The sequence below is a fragment of the Oncorhynchus mykiss genome, chromosome 4, assembly GCF_057628025.1.
Source record: "Oncorhynchus mykiss isolate SJ-2025 chromosome 4, ASM5762802v1, whole genome shotgun sequence".
Taxonomy (NCBI): Eukaryota; Metazoa; Chordata; class Actinopteri; order Salmoniformes; family Salmonidae; genus Oncorhynchus; species Oncorhynchus mykiss.
The window spans coordinates 24,832,980-24,859,739 of NC_143025.1; the positions used below are offsets into that span (position 1 = coordinate 24,832,980).

Below are 26,760 nucleotides of genomic sequence, written 5' to 3' on the forward strand. Positions count from 1 at the left end.
AACCAACAGCCACGCATGTAGAGAGAGAGAGTAGAACCAGCGCAGAGAGAAGCTGAAGTGAGGTAGGAGACGTGCGAGTCAGGAGTACCGACTTCACTGACTGTATAATTTAGATGCCCTGGCTGGCAAGTATCCATCCAGAAATGACAGCTGTTGTCATTACATGGTCCTAGGAGCAGCTCTCCCAATTTAACAGCCCAAAATTACAGAATTCTGGTTTCAGACAGCAAGTCTAAATCAAAAGACCACCTCACCCCTCCGGCTCTAAGCTGAAGAATACATTGCTTCATCCACGGCCACTCCAAAAGGTAAGCGCAGGTTTACAGCAGCACCTTGCCGTGGACACTTACAGCAATCCCCAAAAACACACCTTTGCAGCTTCCCGTACATTATCCTCAATCTGATGCCTAAAGCCTAATAATAGAGTTAAAAAATAACACCTGCTATCCAGACACTGATGAAGACTACTACTTTCAGACATCTTTTCTCACTCTTTACTTACCAGAAAAGGGACGTCATACAACAACAAACAAATTCATTTCCCCTGTGATGTAGCTGTTATGACTGTAGTGGGGCAGATATGTGATGTGTAAGCAAGTGATAAAATATGGTCTGTACTTCCTCAATCCAAAACAGAGAGGGAAAAGCCACCATTGTAAATAAGAACTTGTTCTAAACTGACTTGCCTAGTTAAAAGGGCCAGAGCGAGCCAGCCAGACAGAGCGAGCCAGCCAGAGAACGAGGCATAGCAAACCGGGCGAGCCAGAGAGCGAACGAACGAACGAGGCATAGCGAACCGGGCGAGCCAGAGAGCGAGCGAGCGAACGAGGCATAGCGAACCGGGCGAGCCAGAGAGCGAGCGAGCGAACGAGGCATAGCGAACCGGGCGAGCCAGAGAGCGAACGAACGAGGCATAGCGAACCGGGCGAGGCAGAGAGCGAGCGAACCGGGCGAGGCAGAGCGAACCGGGCGAGGCAGAGAGCGAACGAGCCAGAGAGCGAACGAGCCAGAGAGAGAACGAGCCAGAGAGCGAACGAGCCAGAGAGCGAACGAGCCAGAGAGCCAGAGAGCGAACGAGCCAGAGAGCCAGAGAGCGAACGAGCCAGAGAGCGAACGAGCCAGAGAGCGAACGAGCCAGAGAGCGAACGAGCCAGAGAGCCAGAGAGCGAACGAGCCAGAGAGCCAGAGAGCGAACGAGCCAGAGAGCGTACCTCTGGAGACCCTGCTAAAAGGCTCCTTCCCTCCTCTCCTCTCCTTCCTTATTCAGCCTCCATGTGCTCTGGCATCAAACAGCAAAACACACTTCAACGGGAACACGTGTGTGGGTGTCTTTAAACAAGATTCCACCGACACCATTACAACTGTACTGTGTATATTCCCTGAAATGGTCCAATGTGGTGAGACAAAGCGAGCCCTACTTTCGAGAGGGGTAGTTATATGCTCCAACACGCTAACAAACTCATCCCAAACAAAAAGCCGGAACTAACCCATCTCTCAAATACACTTGGTACATGGACGAATACAACTTAGTGCTCTACAGAGAGACCATTTGACTCTAATATGAGTCAAAATATTTTGCTGTGCAACCTCAAATTTTATTTAGGAGCACCAGTGGGCCTAGAAAAAAAATGTGGGATTCCAGCTTTATTACCTCAAATATATTTCATGGTGCTTCAACATGTGTGTACACCTACATTTTTCAACTTAGGCGCACATGTGGACAGAGCCCTGGTCAACATAGAGCCCTGCAACTCTGATGATTGACACTCACCTTTGTAGGTCAACAATCTCATTGCTGAGTGAGTCCAGTTCCTTGATGGCAGAAAAGTCTGCTGCCAGATTTGCTGCGTTGCTCTGGTGGGGAGAAATCATTCAAAGCAAATGATTTGTTTACATTCACACGCGTCACTGACCATACTGTACGTACACTACAACATATACACAACGTCTAAACATTAAATCGACGGAATGGCAAACACAATGTTGAATAACGTAAATATGAGCCTCCAACTAATTTAAGGTTGCCATATAATCAAACCCATTTTACTGAATATGAAAGAATCCCAAAATGACCCATAAAAGATGGGAGATTTTTAAGAAATGCATTAACACTGAAGGCACAACTACATGCAAACACAAATGGATAAGGAGGGCACTAAAATGACTAATTAAACTAGGAGAAAAACAAAAGGGTAAGTAGGGAATATTAGGAGGTGGGTACATGGGTGGGTGACACTGCCAGGAGCTAAGGGGGAGACACAGTGAAGCTAACACTCAGGAGAGTCCCCAGCTAGAGGGAGAGCCCACCTTGTGTACAATGCATGACTCATGAGGAAGAAAGCAAAGAGACAGCATACACAGACTGGGTCAGAGAGACACACAGCAGCAAGCTAGAACACAAAAACCCACACACCACAGGAGAAGGGAAGGAAACGATTAGTAAAACGTCAGGAAATACAAGTTTTCAAATTTGCATCACCATCAAGTAGCCTATTCAGCAAAATACACAACTCCTAGTCCTTTTATAGAGAAATACACACGATTCAAACAAGATATTAACAGTTTGTGATTATTGGATGTCTAAGAGGGCATGAAATGGTACAGGATGATAGAAATGTGTTACCTGCTTGGTTGCTAGGCTCAGTCTGTCAGAGGGAGGGATCATTTCAGGAGAGAGGTTCTGGGGTGGGTCCACACCTGTGGTCAGTTTCTGGTTAATTAGATGCAGCGCTAGTGCAAACTGTTCCCTGGTAAGCTTCCCCATGTCCCCAATGTCACAGAGCTCCCTGTGGAACACAGATTACCACATCACACAACAGAAAGATCCATTTACCCTTCCGGCAATGGGCATAATATTGACTAAAACTACAGGCCGGTTTCACAGACCCACATTAAGCCTAGTCCTGCTAAATGGAAAAAAATGTAAAGTTTTTTTTAGTCCAAGAATTGGCTTACTCTGCATCCAGAAAGCAGCCCTGTATGACCAATGTCCTTGTTTCATTAGTACATTCAAGTGCAGAGAGCCAGGCACCCCATGTTATCTAAGAGATTGTTCCCTGAATCATACCAGATGTGTGCTAGTGTGGCAGAGGGCAAGCCAGTCTTTAAGAAGATATCTCTGACTTCAGGCCCAGACACCATCCCATCCATGTCAAGATCGGTCTTTGCAAACACCTCGTCATACTTGGATTTGTCTGGAGGAGATACAGCCCACTGAAAAGAGACAGAGGGGACAGGATGGCTATATAGATATGGATTAGGTCTTGCCGCCCCACTTTTATGCTGGGATGAATACTATACTCACTGTGACTGGGGTCACGGCTGGTTTGGAGGGCAGGGTTTTGGACCCTGAAAGGGAGGAGCGGCTCTCTTTGATGGAGGGGGGCGAGGGTATAAGGGGCATCACTGGGGGTACAGAGACAGGGGGCTTTTTCCTCTTGGAGGGGGGAACTAGAGGAGCAGGTAGAGACATGGGCACGGGCTCCCCCTCCAGAGCTCTGTAGACAAGGTACATGGCCTAATAAAAGAGAACAGACACACATCTATAAATCTGCCTATCATGTCATTTCAATATAAGATCGGGGAAGTCCAATATTTACAAACAACTCATTTTATTCGAGAAGCACACACTAAATCCTACAGCAGTCCACATTTCTTCCTTGCACATAATAAAGATTTGACAGCAAAAATCTGGCCATTACATAAGTGCATGAGTTCATTAAAATGGGAGAACTTCAAATATAGCACAACCCTGATTCAAAAAGCGCTCCATTTTGAGATACAGGATCCTTGATAGAAAGCAAGGATGCCTTGAAGCCAAGCGTACATTAGTGCAAACAAATATCGATGAAATATAAATAAAAGCTGGAGAAGGCTATGCAGAAAATGGGCTCAAGGGCAGAGTAAAAAATAATAATAATTTGACTGTTAGTGACAGGCTACATTTCTTCTGCATGAATGTCCTCATCTCCTTCCACTTTAATGATAAATCTATTCCTTACCACAGCAAATTCATCTCGGTCAAGCATACCATCTCTGTCTAGGTCACTCAGTTCCCATACCTGCAACATTTAGGGAATTCAGTCCATTCAGCAAGTCAAAAAAATACAAATAATATGTATCTAGTCGGTAAAATAGACCAGTCGTGGACTTAAAGCAGATCAATGTTATGTCACAAATTACAACACAGTCAAGCCTTTAAATAGCAGCGGCTATGTTTAAAAACACAAGACCACCCTCCAGTGGGCAATTGGGCATACGCATTTACTCTGACGGCCATCAAAACTAATTATTTATGAGCCCTGTAGACATGCTATGCTGCTTACCCTTCCCAGTACGTCCACTGGAAGTTTAGAGTTCAGCAACACTGGTTTGACCTTCTCCCCAGAGAGCATGCCACTAACGGGGGAGAGGCTGACGAAGACTGCATCAAATTTCAGCTTCTCTTCCGTCTGGAAAGATAGACATATAGGTACATGATTGAAGCAATTTCTACTTCAGATAAAATGAATCCGGTGGATTTTGCAAAGTTGAGAACTCCCTTACATGGCTTTGAAAAATGGATTTGAATGAAGTAAACATTCAAATAAATGTGGCATCCATTGATGCGCTTTGCTTCTGCTTTTGTTATAAAGAGATCAGGACAAAATGACCAGGCTACATTTTTTAAAGAAATAGTAATAAGTTCCCCTCACCGTGACCACCCAAGGGCTGTCAATGGACACTCCCCCAAGTAGAAGTGGGCTGCTTGTGTCCTGCTGAGGAGAAAAAGGTGCATCATCAACAAAGGTTCCCTTTTCAGCTCAAAGCACATAAACGTATAAAATTAGCTTCTAAACCAAACATTTGTTTAAGGGGGAAGACAGGATTTTTTTGTATATGTGTATTTAAAAAAAACAATAATAAAATGTACAAAAATTCAGGCAATGTTTACATGATCCCCTTTAAAAACAGTCTGATTTTTACAACATTCTTGCCTCATTATAGTAGTCTTTTATACATCCCATGCACATGCTGCCACCGGTGAGGAGTGGGAGTAGGGTTGTGCCAATGTGGGTGGGTGTCTATTTTGATAAATCACTTGAATGAAAAACATGATATATTACACACACAAACGCCATTAGGAATGTGTTTAGGCAGGTCTTAAGAAACATTAAGACTACGAACATTTATTTTCAAAATAATAGAATAGCATATTTTGAGTTTAATTCTGTTACTGGTCTGGTCAGCCTGTAGGGTACATGGATGTGCCATGCAAATTAAATCAATTGTGTTTAATTTTGTTTATTAAAAGAGACACTACATTTACATTCCCATGACCTGATCAAAGCCAACACATTTTATAGTAAGGATAATTCCCCGAGACAGTTTGTGCATAAATTCTTTGGTTGTGCAAACACACATCTTCATCAGCTGTCCGGGTGGCTGGTCTCAGACGATCCCACAGGTGAAGAAGTCAGATGTGGAGGTCCTGGGTTGGCATAGTTACATTTGGTCTGCGGTGGTGATGCTGGTTGGACATAGTGCCAAATCCTCTAAAACAATGTTGGAGGTGGCTTATGGTAGGGAAATGAACATTAAATTATCTGGCAACAGCTCTGGTGGACATTCCTGCAGTCAGCATGCCAATTGCGCTCCCTCAACTTGAGACATCTGTGGCATTGTGTTGTGTGACAAAACTGCACATTTTAGAGTGGTCTATTATTGTCGCATTTTTACATTTTAGTCATTTAGCAGACGCTCTAACCAGAGTGACTTACAGTAGTGAGTGCATACATTTTCATGTTTGTTTCCAGCACAAGGTTCAACTGTCGTAATGATCATGCTGTTTAATCAGCTTCTTGATATGCCACACCTGTCCGGTCGATGGATTATCTTGGAAAAGGAGAAATGCTCACTAACTGGGGTGTAAACAGATTTGTGCACAGAAGTTGACAAATAAGCTTTTTGTGCATATGGAACATTTCAAGGATCTTTTATTTCAGGTCATGAAACATAGGACCAACACTTTACATGTTGCGGTTATATTTTTGTTCAGTATACAGTGCCAGTCAAAAATTTGGACACACCTACTCATTCAAGGGTTTTTCTTATTTTTTTTATTACTATTTTCTACATTGTAGAATAATAATACAGAAGACATCACAACTATAAAATATCACATACGGAATCATGCAGTAACCAAAAAAAACAAAAAGTGTCAAACAAATGAAAATGTTATATTTGAGATTCTTCAAAGTAGCCACCCTTTGCCTCGATGACAGCTTTGCACACTCTTGGCATTCTCTCAACCAGCTTTATCTGGAATGCTTTTCAAACAGTCTTGAAGGAGTTCCCACATATGCGGAACACTTGTTGGCAGCTTTTCCGTCCCTCTGTGATCCGACTCAACCCAAACCATCTGAATTGGGTTGAGATCAGGTGATTGTGGAGGCCAGGTCATCTGATGCAGCACCGTCACTCTCCTTCTTGGTCAAATAGCCCTTGTGTCACCAGCAAAGCACCATCACACTTTCTCCTCCATGCTTCATGGTGGGAACCACAAATGCGGATATCCTCCGTTCACCGACTCTGTGTCTCACAAAGACATGGTGGTTGGAACCAAAAATCTCTCATTTTGACTCATCAGACCAAAGGACAGATTTCCACCGGTCTAATGTCCATTGCTCGTGTTTCTTGGTCCAAGCAAGTCTCTTCTTCTTATTAGTGTCCTTTAGCAGTGGATTCTTTGCAGCAATTTGACCATGAAGGCCTGATTCATTCACGCAGTCTCCTCTGAACAGCTGATGTTGAGATGTGTCTGTTACTTGAAGAAAGAAGCATTTATTTGAGCTGCAATTTCAATGGGTCTGGTAACTAATGAAATGTTACTCTGGGTCTTCCTTTCCTGTGGCGGTCCTCATGCACTTGAAGAAACTTTGAAAGTCCTTGAAATTTTCCAGATTGACTGACCATGTCATAAAGTAATGGACTGTCGTTTCTCTTCGTTTGAGCTGTTACTGCCATAATATGGACTTGGTCTTTTACCAAATAGGGCTATCTTCTGTTCACCAACCCTACTTTGTCACAACAACTGATTGGCTCAAAGAAATCCCACAAATTAACTTTTAACAATTCACACCTGTCACCACCAATAAACCCATTATAATTGAGAATTTCAATAAGCATTTATCTACGGCTGGCCATGCTTTCCACCTGGCTACCCCTACCCCGGTCAACAGCCCTGCGCTCCTCACAGCAACTCGCCCAAACCCCCCACTTCTCCTTCACCCAAATCCAGATAGCTGATGTTATGAAAGAGCTGCAAAACCTGGACCCCTACAAATCAGCCGGGCTAGACAATCTGGACCCTCTCTTTCTAAAATGATCTGCCAAAATTTTTGCAACCCCTATTACTAGCCTGTTCAACCTCTCTTATCGTCTGAGACTCCCATAGATTGGAAAGCTGCCGCGGTCATCCCCTCTTCAAAGGGGGAGACACTCTAGAACCAAACTGCTACAGACCTATAGCTATTCTACCCTGCCTTTCTAAGGTCTTCGAAAGCCAAGTTAACAAACAGATTACCGACCATTTTGAATCACACTGTACCTTCTCTGCTATACAATCTGGTTTCAGAGCTGGTCATGGGTGCACCTCAGCCACGCTCAAGGTCCGAAACGATATCATAACCACCATCGATAAGAGACAATACTGTGCAGCCGTATTCATCGACCTGGCTAAGGCGTTCGACTGCCAATTACAACATTATTTTTGGCAGAATCAACAGCGTTGATTTCTCAAATGATTGCCTCGCCTGGTTCACCAATTACTTCTCAGACAGAGTTCAGTGTGTCAAATCGGAGGACCTGTTGTCCTGACCTCTGGCAGTCTCTATGGGGGTACCACAGGGTTAAATTCTCAGGCCGACTCTTTTCTCAATGTCGCTCTTGCTGCGGGTGATTCTTTGATCCACCTCTATGCAGACGACACCATTCTGTATACCTCTGGCCCTTCTTTGGACACTGTGTTAACTAACCTCCAAACGAGCTTCAATGCCATACAACACTCCTTCCGTGGCCTCCAACTGCTCTTAAATGCAAGTAAAACTAAATGCATGCTCTTCAACCGATCGCTGCCAGCACCTGCTCACCCGTCCAGCATCACTACTCTGGACGGTTCTGACTTAGAATATGCAGAAAACTACAAATACCTAGGTGTCTGGTTAGACTGTAAACTCTCCTTCCAGACTCACATTAAACATCTCCAATCCAAAATTAAATCTAGAATCGGTTTCCTATTTCACAACAAAGCATCTTTCACTCATGCTGCCAAACATACCCTTGTAAAACTGACCATCCTACCGATCCTCGACTTCGGCGATGTCATTTACAAAAAAGCCTCCAATACCATATTCAGTAAATTGGATGCATTCTATCACAGTGCCATCCGTTTTGTCACCAAAGCCCCATACACTACCCACCACTGCAACCTCTCGTTGGCTGGCCCTCGCTTCATACTCGTCGCCAAACCGACTGGCTCCAGGTCATCTACAAGTCTCTGCTAGGTAAAGCGCCGCCTTATCTCAGCTCACTGGTCACCACAGCAGCACCTACCCATAGCACACGCTCCAGCAGGTATATTTCACTGGTCACCCCCAAAGCCAAATCTTCCTTTGGCCGCCTCTCCTTCCAGTTCTCTGCTGCCAATAACTGGAAGGAACTGCAAAAATCACCAAAGCTGGAGACTCTTAACTCCCTCACTAGCTATAAGCACCAGCTATCAGAGGAGCTCACAGATCACTGCACCTGTACATAGGCTATTTACAGATAAGCTATCCAATCTACCTCATCCCCATGCTGTATTTCTTTATCTTGCTCCTTTGCATCCCAGTAGCTCTACTTGAACATTCATTGTCTGCACATTCTACCATTCCAGTGTTTAATTGCTATATTGTAATTACTTCACGACCATGGCCAATTTATTGCCTTACCTCTCTTATCCTACCTCATTTGCACATGCTGTATATAGATTTTACTGTATTATTGATTGCATGTTTGTTTATTCCATGTGTAACTCTGTTGTTGTATGTGTCGAACTGCTTTGCTTTATCTTGGCCAGGTCGCAGTTGCAAATGAGAACTTGTTCTCAACTAGGCTACCCGGTGAAATAAAGGTGAAATAAAAAATAAAATAAAAATTAATTAAAGTGCATTCCAGGTGACTACCTCATGAAGCTGGTTGAGAGAATGCCAAGAGTGTGAAAAGCTGTCATCACAGCAAAGGGTGGCTATTTTAAAATATATTTTTATTTGTTTAACAATTTTTGGGTTACTCCAATGTAGAAAATAGTACAAATAAAGACAAACCCTTGAATAAGTAGGTGTCCTAACTTTTGACTGGTACTGTATACACACACACTTAAATTGAGAGAATAAATGCATTAAAAGCATTTCTGTGAAGCTTTGTGATTAACGAGGACAAGTTTGATGTCGGACAATAATAGAATGTTCAAGATTTAATGAGTGCAAAAGCTGGTAAGATGAAAGGCAATGTTTCATACCGAGGCATTGGCAAGACTTTGAAACATAATACCGCAATCATGACTATCTCAGTTGGTGGAAATTAAAGTACAGGCTTTGTTACCGGCAATACCTTTCAGATATAAAGAAAATGCGGTAGATAGTTGTCAGCATGCTAAAGTTGACAGGTTTTCGTCTTGGCATCAGCGATGATTGTACTCACAAACTTTGGAAGAGAAACTGCCAAATGTATACTCTTGAGTGCCACCTCCAGTCCATTTTGGGCACAGGCCACCAACCGGAGAGCAATGAAGAATTGCTGATGGGAGCAAAGACAAGAAGGGAAAGGGAAAGGGGGATACCTAGTCAGTTGGACAACTGAATGCATTCAACTGAAATGTGTCTTCTGCATTTCACCCAACCCATCTCAATCAGAGAGGTGGGGGGGCTTCCAAGGAACAGTGGGGTTTTTACATTGTGAGCTCGGGGATTCGATCCAGCAACCTTTCGGTTACAGGCTCAAGGCTCCCACCAGCCAGAAGTGTATTGTCATGAACCTTACTACAGTCAAGGAATCTTTTAATACTTCTAACAAGACATTGGAAAACTACTACCTAAAAGTTGGCCTACCTGTTTGTTAAGGCACCCCTTGCGTTCTGAATCTGCCAAATCCCAGACCTAAGAAAACATTTTAAAGACATCAGTCACAGAGATTCCCACAAACTAGCATACTGGTTAAGTTCCATGGCTTGGTGTCTGGCCATGAGCTGTCTCCTCTTATCTTACCTTGCCCAGGACAAGGTCTGCTAGGCCTGATCTCTTCAGGAACAAGGCTGCATCAGCAGCTGCCACCTGTCCACTACCAGACGGGTCAACCTACACCACCGGGCAAAACAAATCAACACTAGAAAGAAGAACTAGCCAGTAAAAGCACCAGATCTCCAGCCAATTTTAAGATCACATTCCATTGAACAAACAGGGACGCTTGAGTATAGGCTAATATTTTGAGATCATGGGAGGCCTTAATCCATAACATTTTCCCATTGCAGTGTCTAACCATTTTACATAGCCCTCTTTGAGCCTGCACTGACAGGATTAGCAAAGAGTTATAATAAATTCATAAAGAAGCTTCCTCTTCCACAGAGTAGATCACAGAGTGGAGAAAAGCCTGGAGACATGTTCAGTGCAGCTCTGCCAGTTGCTAGCTAATGCAGCACAGCATTTCCAATTCTATCTGGAGCCCTAATCTGAACAGCCCTGACAGACCATCGAAAGGATATCTTCTCTTTTACTCAGCTTATAAACCATGGTACTACCTGCATTAAGACAATCATGGAATCTACCCATAGGCTTTTCACGATAACAAATCATAAAAATACCTTTTGAAATGACACCTTACCTGTTTATAGTATTTTTCATAGACAGGATTTCCACTTGAGAGCTGTGGAGAGACATAAAACACTACATACATTTTCTGACCATAAAAAAAAACTGCCTACATCAACCAAACTGCAAAAGGTAGAAAGCATAGGATAAGACTCATGAATAGAAAATATGAAATAAAGCTAGGCCTAAGCCTACATCTCAGTCTGTGCAAGCATCAGCTAGTTAAATAACCAGACCCCTGTCTCGAACACAGGACACTCACAGTAGACCAACTTGCTAAAAGTTGTTTGACTTCTGGCCAAGGCTGTAGTCCATTGCCATGGCAGCTGCCAAAAATCAAGGCTAATACATTAAAGATGGGAATAGGCCTATTAACTTTCAAGGAAATCAATATATTTACTCTGAGCATTTTGCATCATCAGTGCATCTTTTCCAGTTACTCTTTCATGAAATTCCAAGACAGTGTTTGCATGCCATTTAGGCTAATACATCCACAGACTGGCAATGTGTATTTCAGTACTGTGTGTTCGTGCCTCTGGAAACCAAGTTGTTTGAAAGGTAGAAAGCTTCGTCCAACCAACAGGCTAAACGAAGTAGCCTACACTAACACATATTTTACACGATGAATAAAACAAATAGCCTAAGCCTAGTCTACGTATACAATCAGATCAGGAGGAGACAGTTATCTGCCTATGATAATATGAAAGACAGGCACTATAGCATATTTTCTGTTCAAGTACAAATGTCTCAAATAATGTAATAAAGGGATGGGTGGGGGGTATATTATGCTGGTTTCTGGAAAAAGAAACATGAGCTGGACTTCCTGACATTCACTTTCTGTGACTCCTGATGGTGCATCCACAATAGGAGTGTTCTACCAGTAAGAGCTTTCTCTGTGAATAGGCTAAATATTGGATGTGACCTTCTCCTTTGTATTTTTACAAAATGCTAACGTAAAATTTGAACAAAGTGCAAATTTACAATGGCATATGCTGATTCAGAAATACTTTATAAAACATATGAGTTAGCTCATTGAAAAGCTGTTTTAATTGACTGTTACTTTAATAGTCAATTCATAATCTGATCATTATTCACTATATTTTCCCCTTGCCCTCCCCATTTTCATTTGCAAATAATTGTGCCTGGAACTGTTGGTAGCCTAAACAGTCTTTGTGTGACTAATTGCACAGCAGTGTACACTCCCAATCATTCCCTTCACAAAACTGCAACAGATACTATGCTGGTGTGTCTAAAGTACTTTATTGTCCAATCCTTTATCTTCCAATGCACAGCCCTGTTGTCAAGTAACCAAACATAGCAGGCGTTAAAATAAACAAGCTGCCAAGAAATGGCACAAACTGTAGCTAAAAGCCCCAGTCTTTTGGCTACCTGACTAAGCTGTAGTGTAGTTTAGTCATATATTTTGGACAGCTATAGCTTAGCCCAGGTAAAGAACATGCCACTGCAAAAAGTGAGAAATTGTCAAATCTATAAGACAAAAATCATTGCATAATTAGATAGCTAACGTTAGTTAGTAACATGTATAGCTAAAGCAAGCACGATTCAGTCAAAATATGTAGCTAGCTGAGAATAACAATATCATCAGATAGCAGTCCTTGACCGTAGTCAGAATGTTAGCCAAACTTACTAGTTTAGTCAATTGCAATACAGCCCTGGCAAATAATTTCCACACTCAAAATGTATAAACCATTCAATCCATCCTATATGCTGAGGCTTATCAGACGGCTAGTTCCTCTTCTCAGTAGCTAGCTGTGATGAAAGCAAGCTAACAAAGTTAACTTTCACTGGCAATGCAAACTATTACAACTGGATTGCAAGTTAGCTACATAACGCAGACGTTATATCCCCTACCTAATACAATAACGTTAACTAATCCAGCGAGTAGTTAGTGGGTTGCAGCTAGCTAGCCAACTAACGTTATGTTGCTAACAGACTAACTTAGCTAGCTATGTTAAACTAGCTGACTGATTCACACAGCATTCTACTGTGAGGGCAAACTGGTATAATTAGCTACGCTAGCTAACGTTGCTATTGCAAATACATTTTGACAGTCGAACAAGACACATCGGGAACAGCAAATGCACTTTTTTTCTCTTATGGACAGTAACGTTACCATTACTTCAAGATGCAGCAAAGTAAAGCAATTAAGTTAATATACTCAAAAGAAAACTACTTTACTGTACACAAAATGTATAGCTAACTACTTATCCAACCATTCCAAAATTGACACTTCACAAGTAGCTACTGTGCGCCTAGCTAGCTAACTACGCCCTTACTTAGCAGTCCCCAAGAGAGGCAAAACTTTTCCCAGGCATAGCTAACTAGCTTGGGGAGAACTTCCAAAGAATTAGAGACCGCGGGGCACACCCGTTTTAATATGTCCAAATCCACCAACAGTCCTCAAATAAATTGACACAAGGCAACTACACACTAATCACCGTTTGGTTACCTGAGTCAGAGAGAGACTGTCAGCCATAGTGTTTCTATTCCCACTAACTACTTCATTCTGCGGTGCGATCACTGTATGGTTGCGATAGATTCGAGGTGGCTTTAAAACCCGGAGCTGGAGTTGTTGTACTGGAATGGGTTGTTCACCCAGCTACGTCAGATGGCACTGCAGCAGTGCGCCTGCTGATGTGGATGAGATTAACGAATTCTTGTCCGTCAAAGAATGGCTGCCTGCAACGCTGCAAAATTATCCACCGGAAAAAATGAAATTCGCCCGATGATCTATTCTTCAATATCAGTTTACCCGCCTCAAATTACGCGACACACACACACACAATCAATTGGGGAGCAGTATACAATAATGAGGACTGTGAGAAAGCAACAATAATTGAGTCACACTCACTTCCTTTATGTTTTATTATTGGACAGTAATATGTGTATCAGAATTTCTTTCTTGCACAATTAAATGATCCATCCATATCCTCCCCAGTACAAAATATGTTTTACAAAAGGGTCAAGATCCAATCAGCTTGGGACAAGTCTCGAGGGTACAGCAGTGCAGAAACGTTGGCATTAAAAACCAAACGGGTAATATCACAACATAAATAGACATTGCCCCCCAAATAAACATATCAAGAGACTGACATCACTCCCTCCTGCTTCGTGTTTTAGAATATCTGAACGTCTATTTTTTCATAAAACTTGATTTACGGTAGCTTGAGTGTGCTTGAGCAGTTCCATTCGTGAAAAAATTAGTACAGTTACCCTAAACCAAGCACACTTCTGTGCTGAACGATGTGCTTTTTGATATGGCCGATGGATATCGGTTTGTTTATCAAACAGTAACCATGGTTTTCTATTTCGATTATTTGTGTTGAATGCTGTAACAGAATGAAACAATTAATAGAAGTATGATGATGGTAGTGACTGTTCGTTACTGCTTATCAGTTAACCATAATTTCACGTTACAATATTTCAGTGTACATATATTTTATTTGACGACTTTCTCTCATGTCTACATAGCGGCTGCATATGCCATCTAAACATTTAAAATGTAGTTCAAAGTAAAGACATATTTATGACGATCACTTAGATCACGTATTGTCAGGTAGAGACACCTCGCAGAGCAACAGGTGCTCTCTATAACCCCTCACGAGCTCGCATTTTTCTGCCTCTTCCGTAGCAGGCGTAAAAGAAACAGACCCGACAGGTAGATGCGCAATGGGTCATTGTAGTTTACATATTTTTATTTTAAAACTAAGTAGTAGAATGTTGGGAACTACAACATCGCACAGTGCAGGCAGGATCAGATGTATCTTTGAAGTTTCTCCAATGTGCCCATTGAGAAAAATAAATTGAATTCAAATAATTGAATTCGTCAGTCCCTTAGTTGTTTGAAAACCGAAAAAGTCAACATTTCTGGTAATCGCTCAGCACTGTTGAAAATCATATGCAGAAAAGGAAACGCATTAGACTTTCACGCCATATCCAATACACAAGAGAGATGCCGTCTTCATCCCCCCAGGCACAAAAATGTGTCCGATTAAGACCAACAATACACTATTTGCTGTAAAGACTAGTCAGGAAATTGTAGATGGTCATTATCCTTAAGTAAGAAAACTATTTAAGGTTAGCAGTAGAGCTTTGTTTACAGAGGAGAAAGTTCACTTCTCAAAAACAATTGCTGGCATAACAACACAACACTTGTCTCAAATCTAAAGATAAAAAAAATCTTTAACATCTCCAACCTTGACAAATCTGAACTCCCATAGCAACAGACAATATAATTGCTGTCCTTAGTCAGTTTGTACCCATTCCCTTGTCATGTAATTAAAACAATAGCTTCACACCAAAACATAAATGTGCAGCTTCAATGACGAACAGAATCTCCAGCCTTGCACCAATGGCTCATAGTAGACAGGGTTCCTTTTCAGAAGTTCCTGTTTGAGTTTATAACTCATCCTTGAGTTTAGAGTCTGTTTCTCCCTCCTCTTCTTCTTCCTCGTAATCTTCTTCCTCATCCCTCTCCTCTTTATCTTCATCTTCCTCCTTTATATTCACCTCTTCTGCATCACGTTTCTTTCTCTCCTCCTCTTCCAGACTGTCCTTCATCTTCTTTTCAGGGTCCTGTGTAGACATAAAAAAGCTCAGTTATTGACAGGGTAGGAGATACTGCACACACCATACTGCAGCTTTTCTAAAAGGTGACAACTCAATCTAATAACAGGAAATGGAGGTAAATAAGACACTATCGACTAACCTTTGTTGCACCCCATGTCTCGTTCCCCACTTCTTCTGCAAGTTTTGGGTCATTGGTGATGAGGAAATTGTCAAAAATAGTGCCTGACTTAACCTGAAAAATAATGAAAAGGTAATTGGTTAAGACTCAAAGAACGGAAAGTAGTATCAACTTTACATTCTCAAAAGATTAGTAAATGTTAATCATACAGCGTCACATATTAATCAAGGATCAGAGTCAGTCACTTTACCTGCCACAAATCCAATCCAATCACCCCCATGCTGGCATATTGGTAGATTTCAGGATCAGCAGTGTATTCTGGGTTGTCAATTTCAGGGTGCACCCATTTCCCCTTGTAGGCAGGATTGTCAATCTGTTTGGGTTTCCACTCCCCCTGGGTAAAACAATGTCAGTAAGTAGTTAGTTCCCTATGCATTTATTTTTATTTTTAAATTCACACCAAGTACCTAGGCAAGTTGCGAGAAACAGCTTAGTCAAAATGGCAAGAGGACATCTCACCTAGTGTAGTACAAGCACACCTGATTCTTGTGGCCATCAGTTCAAACGACCATGGAGGCTTACCTTATAGTCCGGGTTCGTGACCATGGGAGGCTCCCACTCACCATCCATCTCATCATCCCAGTCATCAGGCTTCTTGGCATCAGGGTCAGGGATGTTCTCAGCAACATCCCAATCCTAAAAGTAAAGTGGCTTAATAATGTCCTTTACATCTGCATTTTCTACAGAGACCTAGATTGTGTTCTGATGCATTCTTTAGTTTCTCCTAAAACGTACATCTGGTTTCTTGTCTTCAGGATCATCAATGGTCTCCTTCTCATCCCAGTCATCTGGCTTCTCAGCATCAGGGTCCTTTATCTTCTTGGGGGGAAGGAAGTCCCAGTCCTCCTCTAGGCTTCCAGACTCAACTTTCTTGTTGTCGATTTTCACCTCGTAGGTGTTACCCGGATTGACTATCAGTGTGTACAGGTGGGTATATTCATCATCCTAGGGAAAACACAAGCATAACTGTTAATAAAGGTGGCAGTTTTAGCCACAAAACTAAACGCATTTAGAAACTGCAACAAAATAATAAATGTAAGGCTGACGCTTAACTTTTTACTGAGAAAAAAGGTGGAACAGCAGAAGTGTTACGTCAGATAACAGATGGTGAAGCTGATAGATGAATACAAGTGCTAGCACTGAATAGAAAATAGAGCATAACTACAACAGTGCTTCTCTCACCTTGCATCTTATGTCTTTGTTGATTAAGTGATTCTTGCCTTTGTAGTTGAAGATCACATGAACTTTCTTAGTACCTGGACCACAGATGTCAGGACCTAAGCCAGACAAAACAACCACAGGAACTTAAATTCACACAGCCAATAGCATGTGGTATAAAGTACAGGCAACTGATAATATCTAGGGGACTCGCAATATAGAATGTGACAAATGGTCCATTCCACATATGTAGGTTAATCACCAATGTTTCCACTTACAAATAGCATACTGTAGACTCACCAAACATGATGTTGTATGTGGAATCTCCATGCATTTCCTCCTGGTTGAGATCAGCTGGGAACAGCTTGATGTATCCTCCACCACAGTCAATGTTCTGCTCATGTTTCACAGTGAACTGGATTACCAGTGCCTGGTCTTTGTTGCTGACGGACTCAAAGCGGGAGGATGCAGAGTAAAAGCGAGCATCCTGGCTGGTTTGCAGACCTGAATTGTTTTAAATATATAAGAAATACTAAACAAAAGCTAAAATCAACCCAAGAGCAACTCAGCTCAAATGACCCATTGAGAAACAGCTAGATGCACTAGATCTTTTTGCTGGATCCTAAAATGGATTCAAGACAGAGGCACCTTTGATCTCATCTCACCTTTGTTTCTCTCTACATCACCATAGAATTTCCCAGCAGTATGAACAAACTTTCCATAATCTGACTTGTGTTTGGATTCCACCCATCGGCTTTTCCATGCATCTGCAAAATGGTCATACAAAAATCAGGAGTAAATCACCTGAGCAGTCACTTGACAAGGGCTAAGCAGCTAAGTAGTTGTTCTGGGAAAATTATAGGGGGCAGTACGTGGAATCCATTGACGGTATTTTGGACGAATAATCACTAAATCAGAACATGTCATCTAAATGTGAATGACTGAGCATGTCAAGTTGATTTTGCATAAAGTGAGCAGACTATGAAGTTGTGTCTGCGACACTCATCCAACACAAAATGTTGTCTAATCACATTTAAAATGTCCAAAAACAATTAAAGAAAATGTATATGTTAGGTATTTATTTATGCTTAACTTACCTCCATCCTCAAATTCTTCTCGGAAATAAACGGAGGACTCGCCAAAAATTGATGCGACCAATACAGGCATCAAAAGCATCAACATGGTTGTCATTTCAGCTTGCTAAATAGACTCTAAAATTGTAAATACAATTAGTAATATATAAATACAATTAATTACATACACTGCATTTAGCAGTACAAATAGCTAGTTACACGTTATATTGTTAAAAAGCTGAACTGAGAAGCTTGAAATGCCGCTATATGCAGCGGAATCGTTTCTTTCCGTTCAGAACAGATGTCTGGTTTTCATTGGATAGCAGGTTGCTCGAGGGAAAGCGTAACCAAGTCTAACCAATCGAATTCATTGAAAAAAAAGCATAGGACAAATCGTTTTCAGCCAATGCCAGCTGACCACGAGTTTCTTTGACACACGCCCCAGAGTCGTCGAAAGATTATGCACCCATGATATTGCTCGCACGCGCACCGATTGGCGAGCGGAGTTTGCACTAATGCAGTAGAATGAGTACACTTACCCGGCCCACCAGATGAAATAAATCAAGTGCACCTAATGTCATTCCATAAGAAGAAAAATATAAACGCAACATGTAAAGTGTTGGTTCCATGTTTCATGAGCTGAAATAAAATATCCCAGAAATGTTCCATACACAAAAAGCTTATTTCGCTCAAATTTTGTTTATATTCCTGTTAGTGATCTCAGAAAATGGTCTCCCAATTGGCACAACGTCAAAGGCAGTGCATATCAGTGCTAGATGTGTCACTACAGACCCTGGTTCGATTCAGGGCTGTATCACAACTGAATGGGTGTCCCATAGGGCGGTGCACAATTGGCCCAGCGGGGGTAGGCAATCATTGTAAAAAAGAATGTTCTTAATTGACTTGTCTAGTTAAATAAAGTTTAAATAAAAAGTGAGTGTTTCTCCTTTGCCAAGATAATCCATCCAACTGACAAGTATGGCATATCAAGAAGCTGATTAAACAGCACAATCATTACACAGGTGAACCTTGAGCTGGGTGCAATAAAAGCCCACTCTTAAACGTGCAGCTTTGTTACACAACACAATGCCAGAGATGTCTACACATTTTGAGGGAGTGCACAATATGCATGCTGCCTGCAGGAATGTCCACCAGAGCTGTTGCCAGAGAATTGAATGTTCATTTTCTTACCATAAGCCCCCTCCAACATCATTTTAGAGAATTTGGCAGTATGTCCAACCGGCTTCACCACCTCAGACCACATGTAACCACACCAGGCCCACCACATTTGACTTCTTCACCTGCAGGATCATCAGAGACTAGACAGCTGATGAAACTGAAGACTATTTCTGTCTTTAATAAAGCAATTTTGTGGGGAAAAACTCATTCTGATTGGTTGGGCCTGAATCCCATGTGAAATCCATAGATTAGGGCCTAATGAATGTATTTCAATTGACTGATTTACTTATATGAACTTTAACTCAGTAAAATCATTGAAATTGTTCCATGATGCGCTTATATTTTTGTTCCGTAATAGTGGTCCATATATTAGGTAACCAACTGAACTGAAATAATCAACTGATTATGCAGGTTTTTACACTGAACAGTAAAATAGACACATTTATCAAGGATGTTTTATTTGTCTAAAATGACTTAAATTCCATTCCTCTGGGACAGCACACATTCCCTTTCTTCAGCAGCCACTTTCCTGATTGCCTGGTCTGAGTGACACTAGGACACTGACCATAATACCTTTGTTATTGCACACAATGATATGGACAGGGGTCATTAAACAGCAAAAACGTATGGAGACGGGCAAAACATTATAAGCCATATCATAGACAGAATATATTCAGAATGCAGCCTCACAGTTCCTTATGAAACAAAAGCTGTGCAGTGAATATGCTAATAATACATTTTTACATTGATGGAAAACAGGCAGATGTCATAACACAGCAAAGCACAGACAATCAAACATTTATAAAGACTTGCTGATATGTATACTGAACAAAAATATAAACGGAACATTTAAAGTGTTTCATGACCTGAAATAAAAGATCCTCGAAATGTTTCATATGCACAAAAAGCTTATTTCTGTCAAATTTGTGCACAAATCTGTTTACATCCCTGTCAGTGAGCATTTCTCCTTTGCCAAGATAATCCATCCACCTGACAGGTGTGGCATATCAGGAAGCTGATGAAACCTTGTGCTGGGACATTAAAAGGCCACTCTAAAATGTGCAGTTTTGTCCCACAATACAATGCCACAGATGTCCCAAGTTTTAAAAGAGCGCAATTGGCATGATTACTGCAGGAATGTCAACCAGAGCTGTTGCCAGAGAATTTAATGTTCATTTCTCTACCATAATAGTATTTGGTAATAAGTCTAACTGGCCTGACAACCACAGATCACATGTAAACACGCCAGCCCAGGACCTCCACACCAGGCTTCTTCACCTGTGGGTTCATCTGAGAAGAGCCACCAGGACAGCTGATGAAATTGAGGATTATTTATGTCTGTAATAAAGCCCTTTTGCAGGGAAAAACAAATTCTGATTGGGTAGGCCTGGCTCCCAAGTGAGTGGGCCTGGCTTCCAAGTGATTTCCTTATATGAACTGTAACTCAGTAAAATTGTTGCATTATATTTTTGTTCAGTATACATACTTGCTCATTTTAATCCTCACAATGGGCTATTTTTATAACACATTCCATTGGACAACAAAAAACATTTCAAAGCATTGTTGGAATACTAAACTTAAGTAAATGCAACATTCAATAATTCAAGATAAAGATAATTGTAGGGGGAAAATGTTTGGAATACTCAAGACCATTTAGTTCAGTAAACATTTCAACAACATAAGTGACTGCCTGTACTCCTGCACACTTATACGACTTTCTTCTAACCTGAATTGTAGTTATTCAGTAGGTTCCAAATGATGTCATACTGTTTGTAATGGCATAGCAATGGGATGTTTTGCTTGTCCCGTCCCTTGTATATATAGTTTCTTTCTTCGTATATATTTTCTACATTTGCACACAATGTACATATTTTATTTTCCTTTGTGTTATTGACTGTTTGTTTATATGTAACTCCGTGTTGTTTGTGTCGCACTGCTATGCTTTATCTTGGTCAGGTCGCAGTTGTAAATGAGAACTTGTTCTCAACTGGCCTACCTGGTTAAATAAAAGGTGAAATTAATAAAATCAAACCTGGAAATATTTAGTCCACCTGTAAAACAAGTAATCTATAAACAATTCCAGAATAATCATTAAAAATGCCCCTAAGAAAATGTATGAAATTATATTTTACCTAGTTTACTGTAATATACAGTATTTCCTCCTTTGCATTGGAAGTGCCAGCCACTGCTTAAGCAGATAGTTGTAATTTTTCCTCAGTGCCAACTAAACATACAGTGTATTCGGAAAGTATTCAGACCCCTTCCCTTTCTCCACATTTTGTTACGTTACAGCCTTATTCTAAAATGTATAAAAAATATATTTTTCTTCCTCATCAATCCACACACAATACCCCATAATAACAAAGGGGAAACCGTTTTTAGAAATGTTTGCAAATGTATATATAAAGTGTAATTTAAAAAAATTGATTTACATAAGTACTCAACCTTTGCTATGAGACTCGAAATTGAGCTCAGGTGCATCCTGTTTCCATTGATCATCCTTGAGCTGTTTCTACAACTTGCTTGGAGTCCACCTGTGGTAAATTCAATTGATTGGACATGATTTGGACAGGCACACACACCGGTCTATATCAGGTCCCACAGTTGACAGTGCATGTCAAAGCAAAAACCTCACTCTGACAGCGCTCCTGAGTTTCTCTGTGGAGATGGGAGTACCTTCCAGTAGGACAACCATCTCTGCAGCACTCCACCAATCAGGCCTTTATGGTAGAGTTGCCAGACAGAAGCCACTCATCAATAAAAGTCACATGACAGCCCGCTTGGAGTTTGCCTAAAAGACTCTCAGACCATGAGAAACTAGATTCTCTGGTCGGATAAAACTAAGATTGAACTCTTTGGCCTGAATGCAAAGCGTCACATCTGGAGGAAACCTGACACGCATCATGCTGTGGGGATGTTTTTCAGTGGCAGGGACTGGGAGACTTGTCAGGATTTAGGGAATGATGAACAGAGCAAAGTAGAGAGAGATCCTTGATGAAAACCTGCTCCAGAGCGCAAAGAACCTTAGACTGGGGCAAAGGTTCACCTTCCAACAGGACAACAACCCTCACAGCCAAGACAACGCAAGGAGTGGCTTCGGGACAGGTCTCTGAATGTACTTGAGTGGCCCAGCCAGAGCCTGGACTAGAACCCGATTGAACATCTCTGGAGACCTGAAAATAGCTGTGCAGCGACGCTCCCCATCCAACCTGACAGAGCTTGAGAGGATCTGCAAAGAAGAATGGGAGAAACTACCCAAAAACAGGTGTGCCAAGCTTGTAGCATCATACCCAAGAAGACTCGAGGCTGTAATCGCTGCCAAAGGTGCTTCAACAAAGTACTGAGTAAAGGGTCTGAATACTTACGTAAATGTAATTTCAGTTCATTTTTTTGCTAAAATAAAAACATTTTGCTTTGTTATTATGTTGTATTGTGTGTTGATTAATGGGGGGGGGGCAATTTAATACATTTTAGAATATGGCTGTAACAAAATGTGGAAAACGTCAAGGGGTCTGAATACTTTCCGAATGCACTATAAATATAAACATGCAAATACTAATACTACAGAGTTGACCTGAGCTTGACCTAAAAATCAGTGCATAAGTAGTCTAATGAGCAGGGAAAAATCAAAGTTGAAAATGAACACTAGTAAAATCTCTTATTTGGTTATCAGATATAATCTTACAAGAGACAGATGCCCTATGCTTGCTTTCTTGGCAGTGTAGGGTGAGGCGTGGAAACACCACACTGCAACAATGTTCAATATGTCATCATACTTTTTTGTTTTTGCTAAAATACTGTGTGTTTCCTGGGTTGCATTAGTCTGTTTAGGGGAGGAAGAAATTGATCCTCTGTGGTATGGATTTGCAGCCTTGGGCAGAGAACAGCCTCTCCTCCTTGGGTACATATAGCATGGCCTTTGCCACTTCGTCCAGCGTTCCCTCGTCTGGCTCCAGACCCCGCGCTGCATAGGCATCACGGGCACAGAGCTTGACATGACGGTACTCCAGAGGTAGGAAGGGCACAAAGAAGTCAATAAGATGGCCTGACATCAGCTCACTCTGTGCAAAGCCTCCTGGAAAGCAGACAAATAGGTAAATCCACAATTGAACATGTTGCACTTAAATGTTACGGAATTCAAAATATTAAGCCGTTTCTAATCTGTCAGTTTGAAAACGGAGTTTGTGTGTTCACGGTGTAGTGTAGCATCTTCAATCTTGCCTGTGAAAACATACAGTATATGCTGAAATTTGTGTGAGTGATTGTAAAGCCACTGCTGTAAAGCCACTACCTTGAGATTCCATAGCTTCAGCACGAAGCCGGTGTTCCAAGTCCTCCATCCCAATGTCCTCTCTGTTCTGCCCTGAGTGCCAAAAGTCCAAGGCCACATCGTTGATGGTTGTCCCACCAATATTACTAAAGGAAATATTACAAAACATCTTAGTGATAGGAAAATCTCAGAGACATTTAGCCATCACGTGGACAGTTAAGTTTCCTTACATGAGTTAGTGGAAGAGTCCTTGCAAGAATTGGTTAGGTATGTATGGCTAACCTGAGGAATAAGAAGACAGCTCTCCTGTAGCTGACCCCATCCACATTGTCATAATGGTCCATATAGGGCTTGATGGCATCTATAAGGCCCGGATGCAGTTTCTCAGCTTCATCAAAGATGAAAAGTGTCTGTGGGCAACGAAGCACCATGTCCCGGATAGCTTCTCTGAGCTGGCCCTGGAAAAAGAGCTCTATGGTGAGCACAAAAATATCTCCTCTGTCTCCCATATTTGGTGTGCAATATATTCAAGATATTAAAATGCACATGTATTCCTCTACATGTTATTATAATTTGCTGAATTTCAACTTATATTTTTAAACTCCTACTCTGGTCTAGATCAAGTTGTGTCATCGACTCAATTGTGGCATTATCATTTTCAAATAGTGACAGTGATATTGACAACATAAAGTAGTTCTGTTCTGCACATGTTCCTGGCAGAGAGGAGTCAAGTATGTGCCAGCTAGGCTCACCTTGTACGTGTCCACCAGTCTGGCATGGGGGAAGTGGAATGGGGCAATGAAAAGACGCACACACTCGCTCTTCACTCCATCCCGGTACATGTTGTCAGCTACAATCCGGGCCACAAAGTTCTTGCCGGTGCCAGACCAGCCATGAAAGGAGAGGGTCAATGGCTTATTGGATTCAGGGTTACTGACGAAGCCCTGCACAGCCTTCAAAACCACTGATTGGGCAAGGTGCTGCCCGTGAAGCTTTAGCTGTAGATCACTAGCCAAACCTGGGGGAAATAACATCAAATCCAGAGATAATGAGGACTACACAAAAATGACATGCTGGTGGAATATACATGAATGATAATATCTGCTCAATATGACTTCATACCTGTAATATTATTTGTTATCCGACAATCCCCCGATTCACAGCACTGTCCCAGGCTGCAATACCACTGTGACAGCAAACTGATGTAGTCCTGAGGAAATCCTGCCCACAGGTCCCTCGTAGGTACTGAAAAGAGCACACAAATGTAATTCAGTGAATACAGTTATACACATAGCTGTTGCAATACATTTAACAACACTATCATTTCTGCTCAATACAAGTTGTGCAAGGAAAAAGCTGGCTCATAAATCACTGGTTCATAAATAAATAAGCTTTTTCCTCTGCATTTTCTAATCATTGTTGCTCACCGTCTCTACATTGTAATGGAAATAGACCTATGTAAAAACGAATTTATACCACGCGAAAATGTGGACAGTGATAACTACAAGCTCCAGTGCAGGTGTTTCTGATCCTAACTACACCCCAGACTGTCGAGAGAACTGTCTCCCAATGTTAATATTTCTAATGAAAAGAAAAAAAACACCTTTCAGGGAAATAAAAAATACCTCACCTTGCTGAGTCGTATCATCTTGATTAGGTTGACACTCCCCTTCCCATATATTACAATAAATATAATTGAAATAATACGTAGATGCATTTGAAATAGTGTCAAATTGAAAGAAATCTGCATTTGCAGACACAGCCCAAAGGAAGGGCAACAGTTGGTAGAGGAACATCAGTGATGTCGTATATTTGCGGTTATCAGAAAGCGGCGATCTTTGATTCTACCTCTCCACCGGCCTACGATGCAAGCAGGCAGTCCTGAAAAATGTATTCATGGTAAAACACAGGAAACGCTCTCCAGATTGCGACGTCATATCCTTACAAATTGTGAGTCACGAAGATTCACCCTGATAAACCATGCACGCTCCAGTCAGTCCAAAACAATTGTACAATGCAAAGACAGTACAGTAATGCATGTTTATATATATTGTACAAGTATCATCAAGTGTTAATATATACTATGCATGTTCACAGCCCTCCCATACATTTGATAACTCAACCGTTCCGTTAAATTGAGGGATGGGGCTGTAAAAATATAAACACTCAAATTCATAGACTGAGCCATGCAAGGATGGATCATCCATGGTAAAAAAATTATAGTGTTAACCTTTGAGGCAATTATTTACATGTACAAACGACTAAACCAAGGATATTGAGTTTCTGATTGGGTTGAAGCTCATGGGGTATACTGAACCAAAAATATAAACGCAACAATTTCAAAGATTTTACTGAGTTAATATTAGGAAAGTAAATTGAAATAAATGCATTATGTTCTGATCTATTGATTTCACATGACTGGGAAAACACATGCACCTGTTGGTCAGATTCACATGTAACGGATGTGAAACGGCTAGCTAGTCAGCAATCGGTGACGTCACTTGCTCTGAGACCTTGACGTAGTGGTTCCCCTTGCTCTGCAAGGGCCGCAGCTTTTGTGGAGCGATGGGTAACGATGCTTCGTGGGTGATTGTTGTTGATGTGTGCCTGGTTCGGGCGAGGGGTCCCTGGTTCGGGCGAGGGGACGGTCTAAAGTAATACTGTTACACACACATATAGATAAAAATAGATAAGGCATCGAACTTGTCACGGTATCTGTCCAATCAAATTGCCATCGATCAAATGCAATTGCGTTCATAGCTTATGCCTGCCCATACCACCAAAGTGGGGCACTTTAAATTATCTGCAAACCGCTGGCCCACATGTCGTCTGCGGTGGTGAGACCAATTGGTTGTACTGACAAATTCTCGAAAACGACTTTGGAAGCAGTTTGTGTAAGAGAAATTAACATTACATTTATCTGACAACAGCTCGGTGGGCATTCCTGCAGTCAGCATGCCAATTGCACTCTCCCTCAATTTAAGACAGTGACATTGTGCTGTGAAGTTTCTGATTTTTGCAATGTTGCGTAGATGGAAAAAAGCTGTCCTTGAAACAGTCTTGATATGTTCGTCAAAAGAGATAAAGGTCCAGAGTAACACCGACTGTACAAACATTAAGATTAATGGCTGGGAGTCCCAGAGAAGAGGTTAAAACACAACTGATGTTGTAGATTCCCAGAAACTGCTGAGGCCTCTTCTGCTCCTTGAAAGGGTAGAAGCTACTCTTGCAGGGCTCCAGAGAAGAATCTGTCATATTTTCATCAAATGGAAAACAAACCAGGGGGCGTGGCTCTGTTGCATCCCGCAATGTGTGAGATGTTTGGTGTGGCATTATTTTATGTTTAAACACACAAAACTAAGTTTTGTACACTTACTTTACAAACAATCTGCCAACGATGGATTTACAGTGGACTGATCTTGTTGATTG

At 41.5% G+C, this 26,760-nt stretch overlaps 3 protein-coding genes across 16 annotated transcripts in view; all 3 read right to left on the bottom strand.

Annotated features, from left to right (window-relative positions):
* The window catches only part of LOC110521566 (epidermal growth factor receptor substrate 15), a 33,660-nt gene extending 20,083 nt beyond the window's left edge, over positions 1 to 13,577 (bottom strand). For 8 of the 14 annotated variants that reach the window (XM_090231572.1, XM_090231569.1, XM_090231567.1 and 5 more), the window contains exons 1-12: positions 13,354 to 13,577; positions 10,897 to 10,938; positions 10,284 to 10,373; positions 10,128 to 10,175; positions 9,721 to 9,816; positions 4,695 to 4,757; positions 4,326 to 4,451; positions 4,002 to 4,061; positions 3,305 to 3,517; positions 3,068 to 3,213; positions 2,624 to 2,786; positions 1,772 to 1,854 (exon numbers count right to left, since the gene is read on the bottom strand). In XM_090231572.1, coding sequence (XP_090087698.1) covers positions 1,772 to 1,854; positions 2,624 to 2,786; positions 3,068 to 3,213; positions 3,305 to 3,517; positions 4,002 to 4,061; positions 4,326 to 4,451; positions 4,695 to 4,757; positions 9,721 to 9,816; positions 10,128 to 10,175; positions 10,284 to 10,373; positions 10,897 to 10,938; positions 13,354 to 13,380 — 1,157 coding nt within the window. In that variant the 5' untranslated portion in view covers positions 13,381 to 13,577. The remainder of the gene's footprint in view (positions 1 to 1,771; positions 1,855 to 2,623; positions 2,787 to 3,067; positions 3,214 to 3,304; positions 3,518 to 4,001; positions 4,062 to 4,325; positions 4,452 to 4,694; positions 4,758 to 9,720; positions 9,817 to 10,127; positions 10,176 to 10,283; positions 10,374 to 10,896; positions 10,939 to 13,353) is intronic. The other 6 variants (XM_090231573.1, XM_090231568.1, XM_090231566.1 and 3 more) reach the window with 2 other exon arrangements.
* A 174-nt stretch (positions 13,578 to 13,751) lies between these two features.
* calr (calreticulin) lies at positions 13,752 to 18,255 on the bottom strand. Its single transcript, XM_021599198.3, has 9 exons — positions 17,907 to 18,255; positions 17,475 to 17,576; positions 17,110 to 17,313; positions 16,834 to 16,928; positions 16,387 to 16,596; positions 16,174 to 16,287; positions 15,842 to 15,985; positions 15,613 to 15,705; positions 13,752 to 15,479 (listed from the first exon to the last, which is right to left on the bottom strand). Exons 1-9 carry the CDS (start codon positions 17,998 to 18,000, stop codon positions 15,303 to 15,305), a joined length of 1,233 nt encoding a protein of 410 aa, XP_021454873.3. The 5' UTR covers positions 18,001 to 18,255; the 3' UTR covers positions 13,752 to 15,302.
* Positions 18,256 to 19,502: 1,247 nt separating this feature from the next.
* On the bottom strand, positions 19,503 to 25,260 carry LOC110521568 (torsin-1A). Its single transcript, XM_021599199.3, has 6 exons — positions 24,962 to 25,260; positions 24,454 to 24,576; positions 24,084 to 24,349; positions 23,614 to 23,789; positions 23,353 to 23,477; positions 19,503 to 23,136 (listed from the first exon to the last, which is right to left on the bottom strand). The coding sequence occupies exons 1-6, from the start codon at positions 25,125 to 25,127 to the stop codon at positions 22,889 to 22,891; spliced, it is 1,104 nt and encodes a 367-aa protein (XP_021454874.1). The 5' UTR covers positions 25,128 to 25,260; the 3' UTR covers positions 19,503 to 22,888.
* Between the last annotated feature and the right edge of the window lie 1,500 nt (positions 25,261 to 26,760).

What these genes read in the sequence shown, in the direction of transcription:
- calr (XM_021599198.3), bottom strand. Translation starts at nt 18,000, where the DNA reads ATGACAACCATGTTGATGCTTTTGATGCCTGTATTGGTCGCATCAATT. An exon ending in CACATACAACATCATGTTTG is followed by an intron (nt 16,929 to 17,109) that starts GTGAGTCTACAG and finishes TGTCTGGCTTAG; the next exon opens with GTCCTGACATCTGTGGTCCA. An exon ending in TTGGATTGGATTTGTGGCAG is followed by an intron (nt 15,706 to 15,841) that starts GTAAAGTGACTG and finishes ATTATTTTTCAG; the next exon opens with GTTAAGTCAGGCACTATTTT.
- LOC110521568 (XM_021599199.3), bottom strand. Translation starts at nt 25,127, where the DNA reads ATGTTCCTCTACCAACTGTTGCCCTTCCTTTGGGCTGTGTCTGCAAAT. An exon ending in AGATGATACGACTCAGCAAG is followed by an intron (nt 24,577 to 24,961) that starts GTGAGGTATTTT and finishes TGCTCTTTTCAG; the next exon opens with TACCTACGAGGGACCTGTGG. An exon ending in GACTGGTGGACACGTACAAG is followed by an intron (nt 23,790 to 24,083) that starts GTGAGCCTAGCT and finishes CTCTTTTTCCAG; the next exon opens with GGCCAGCTCAGAGAAGCTAT.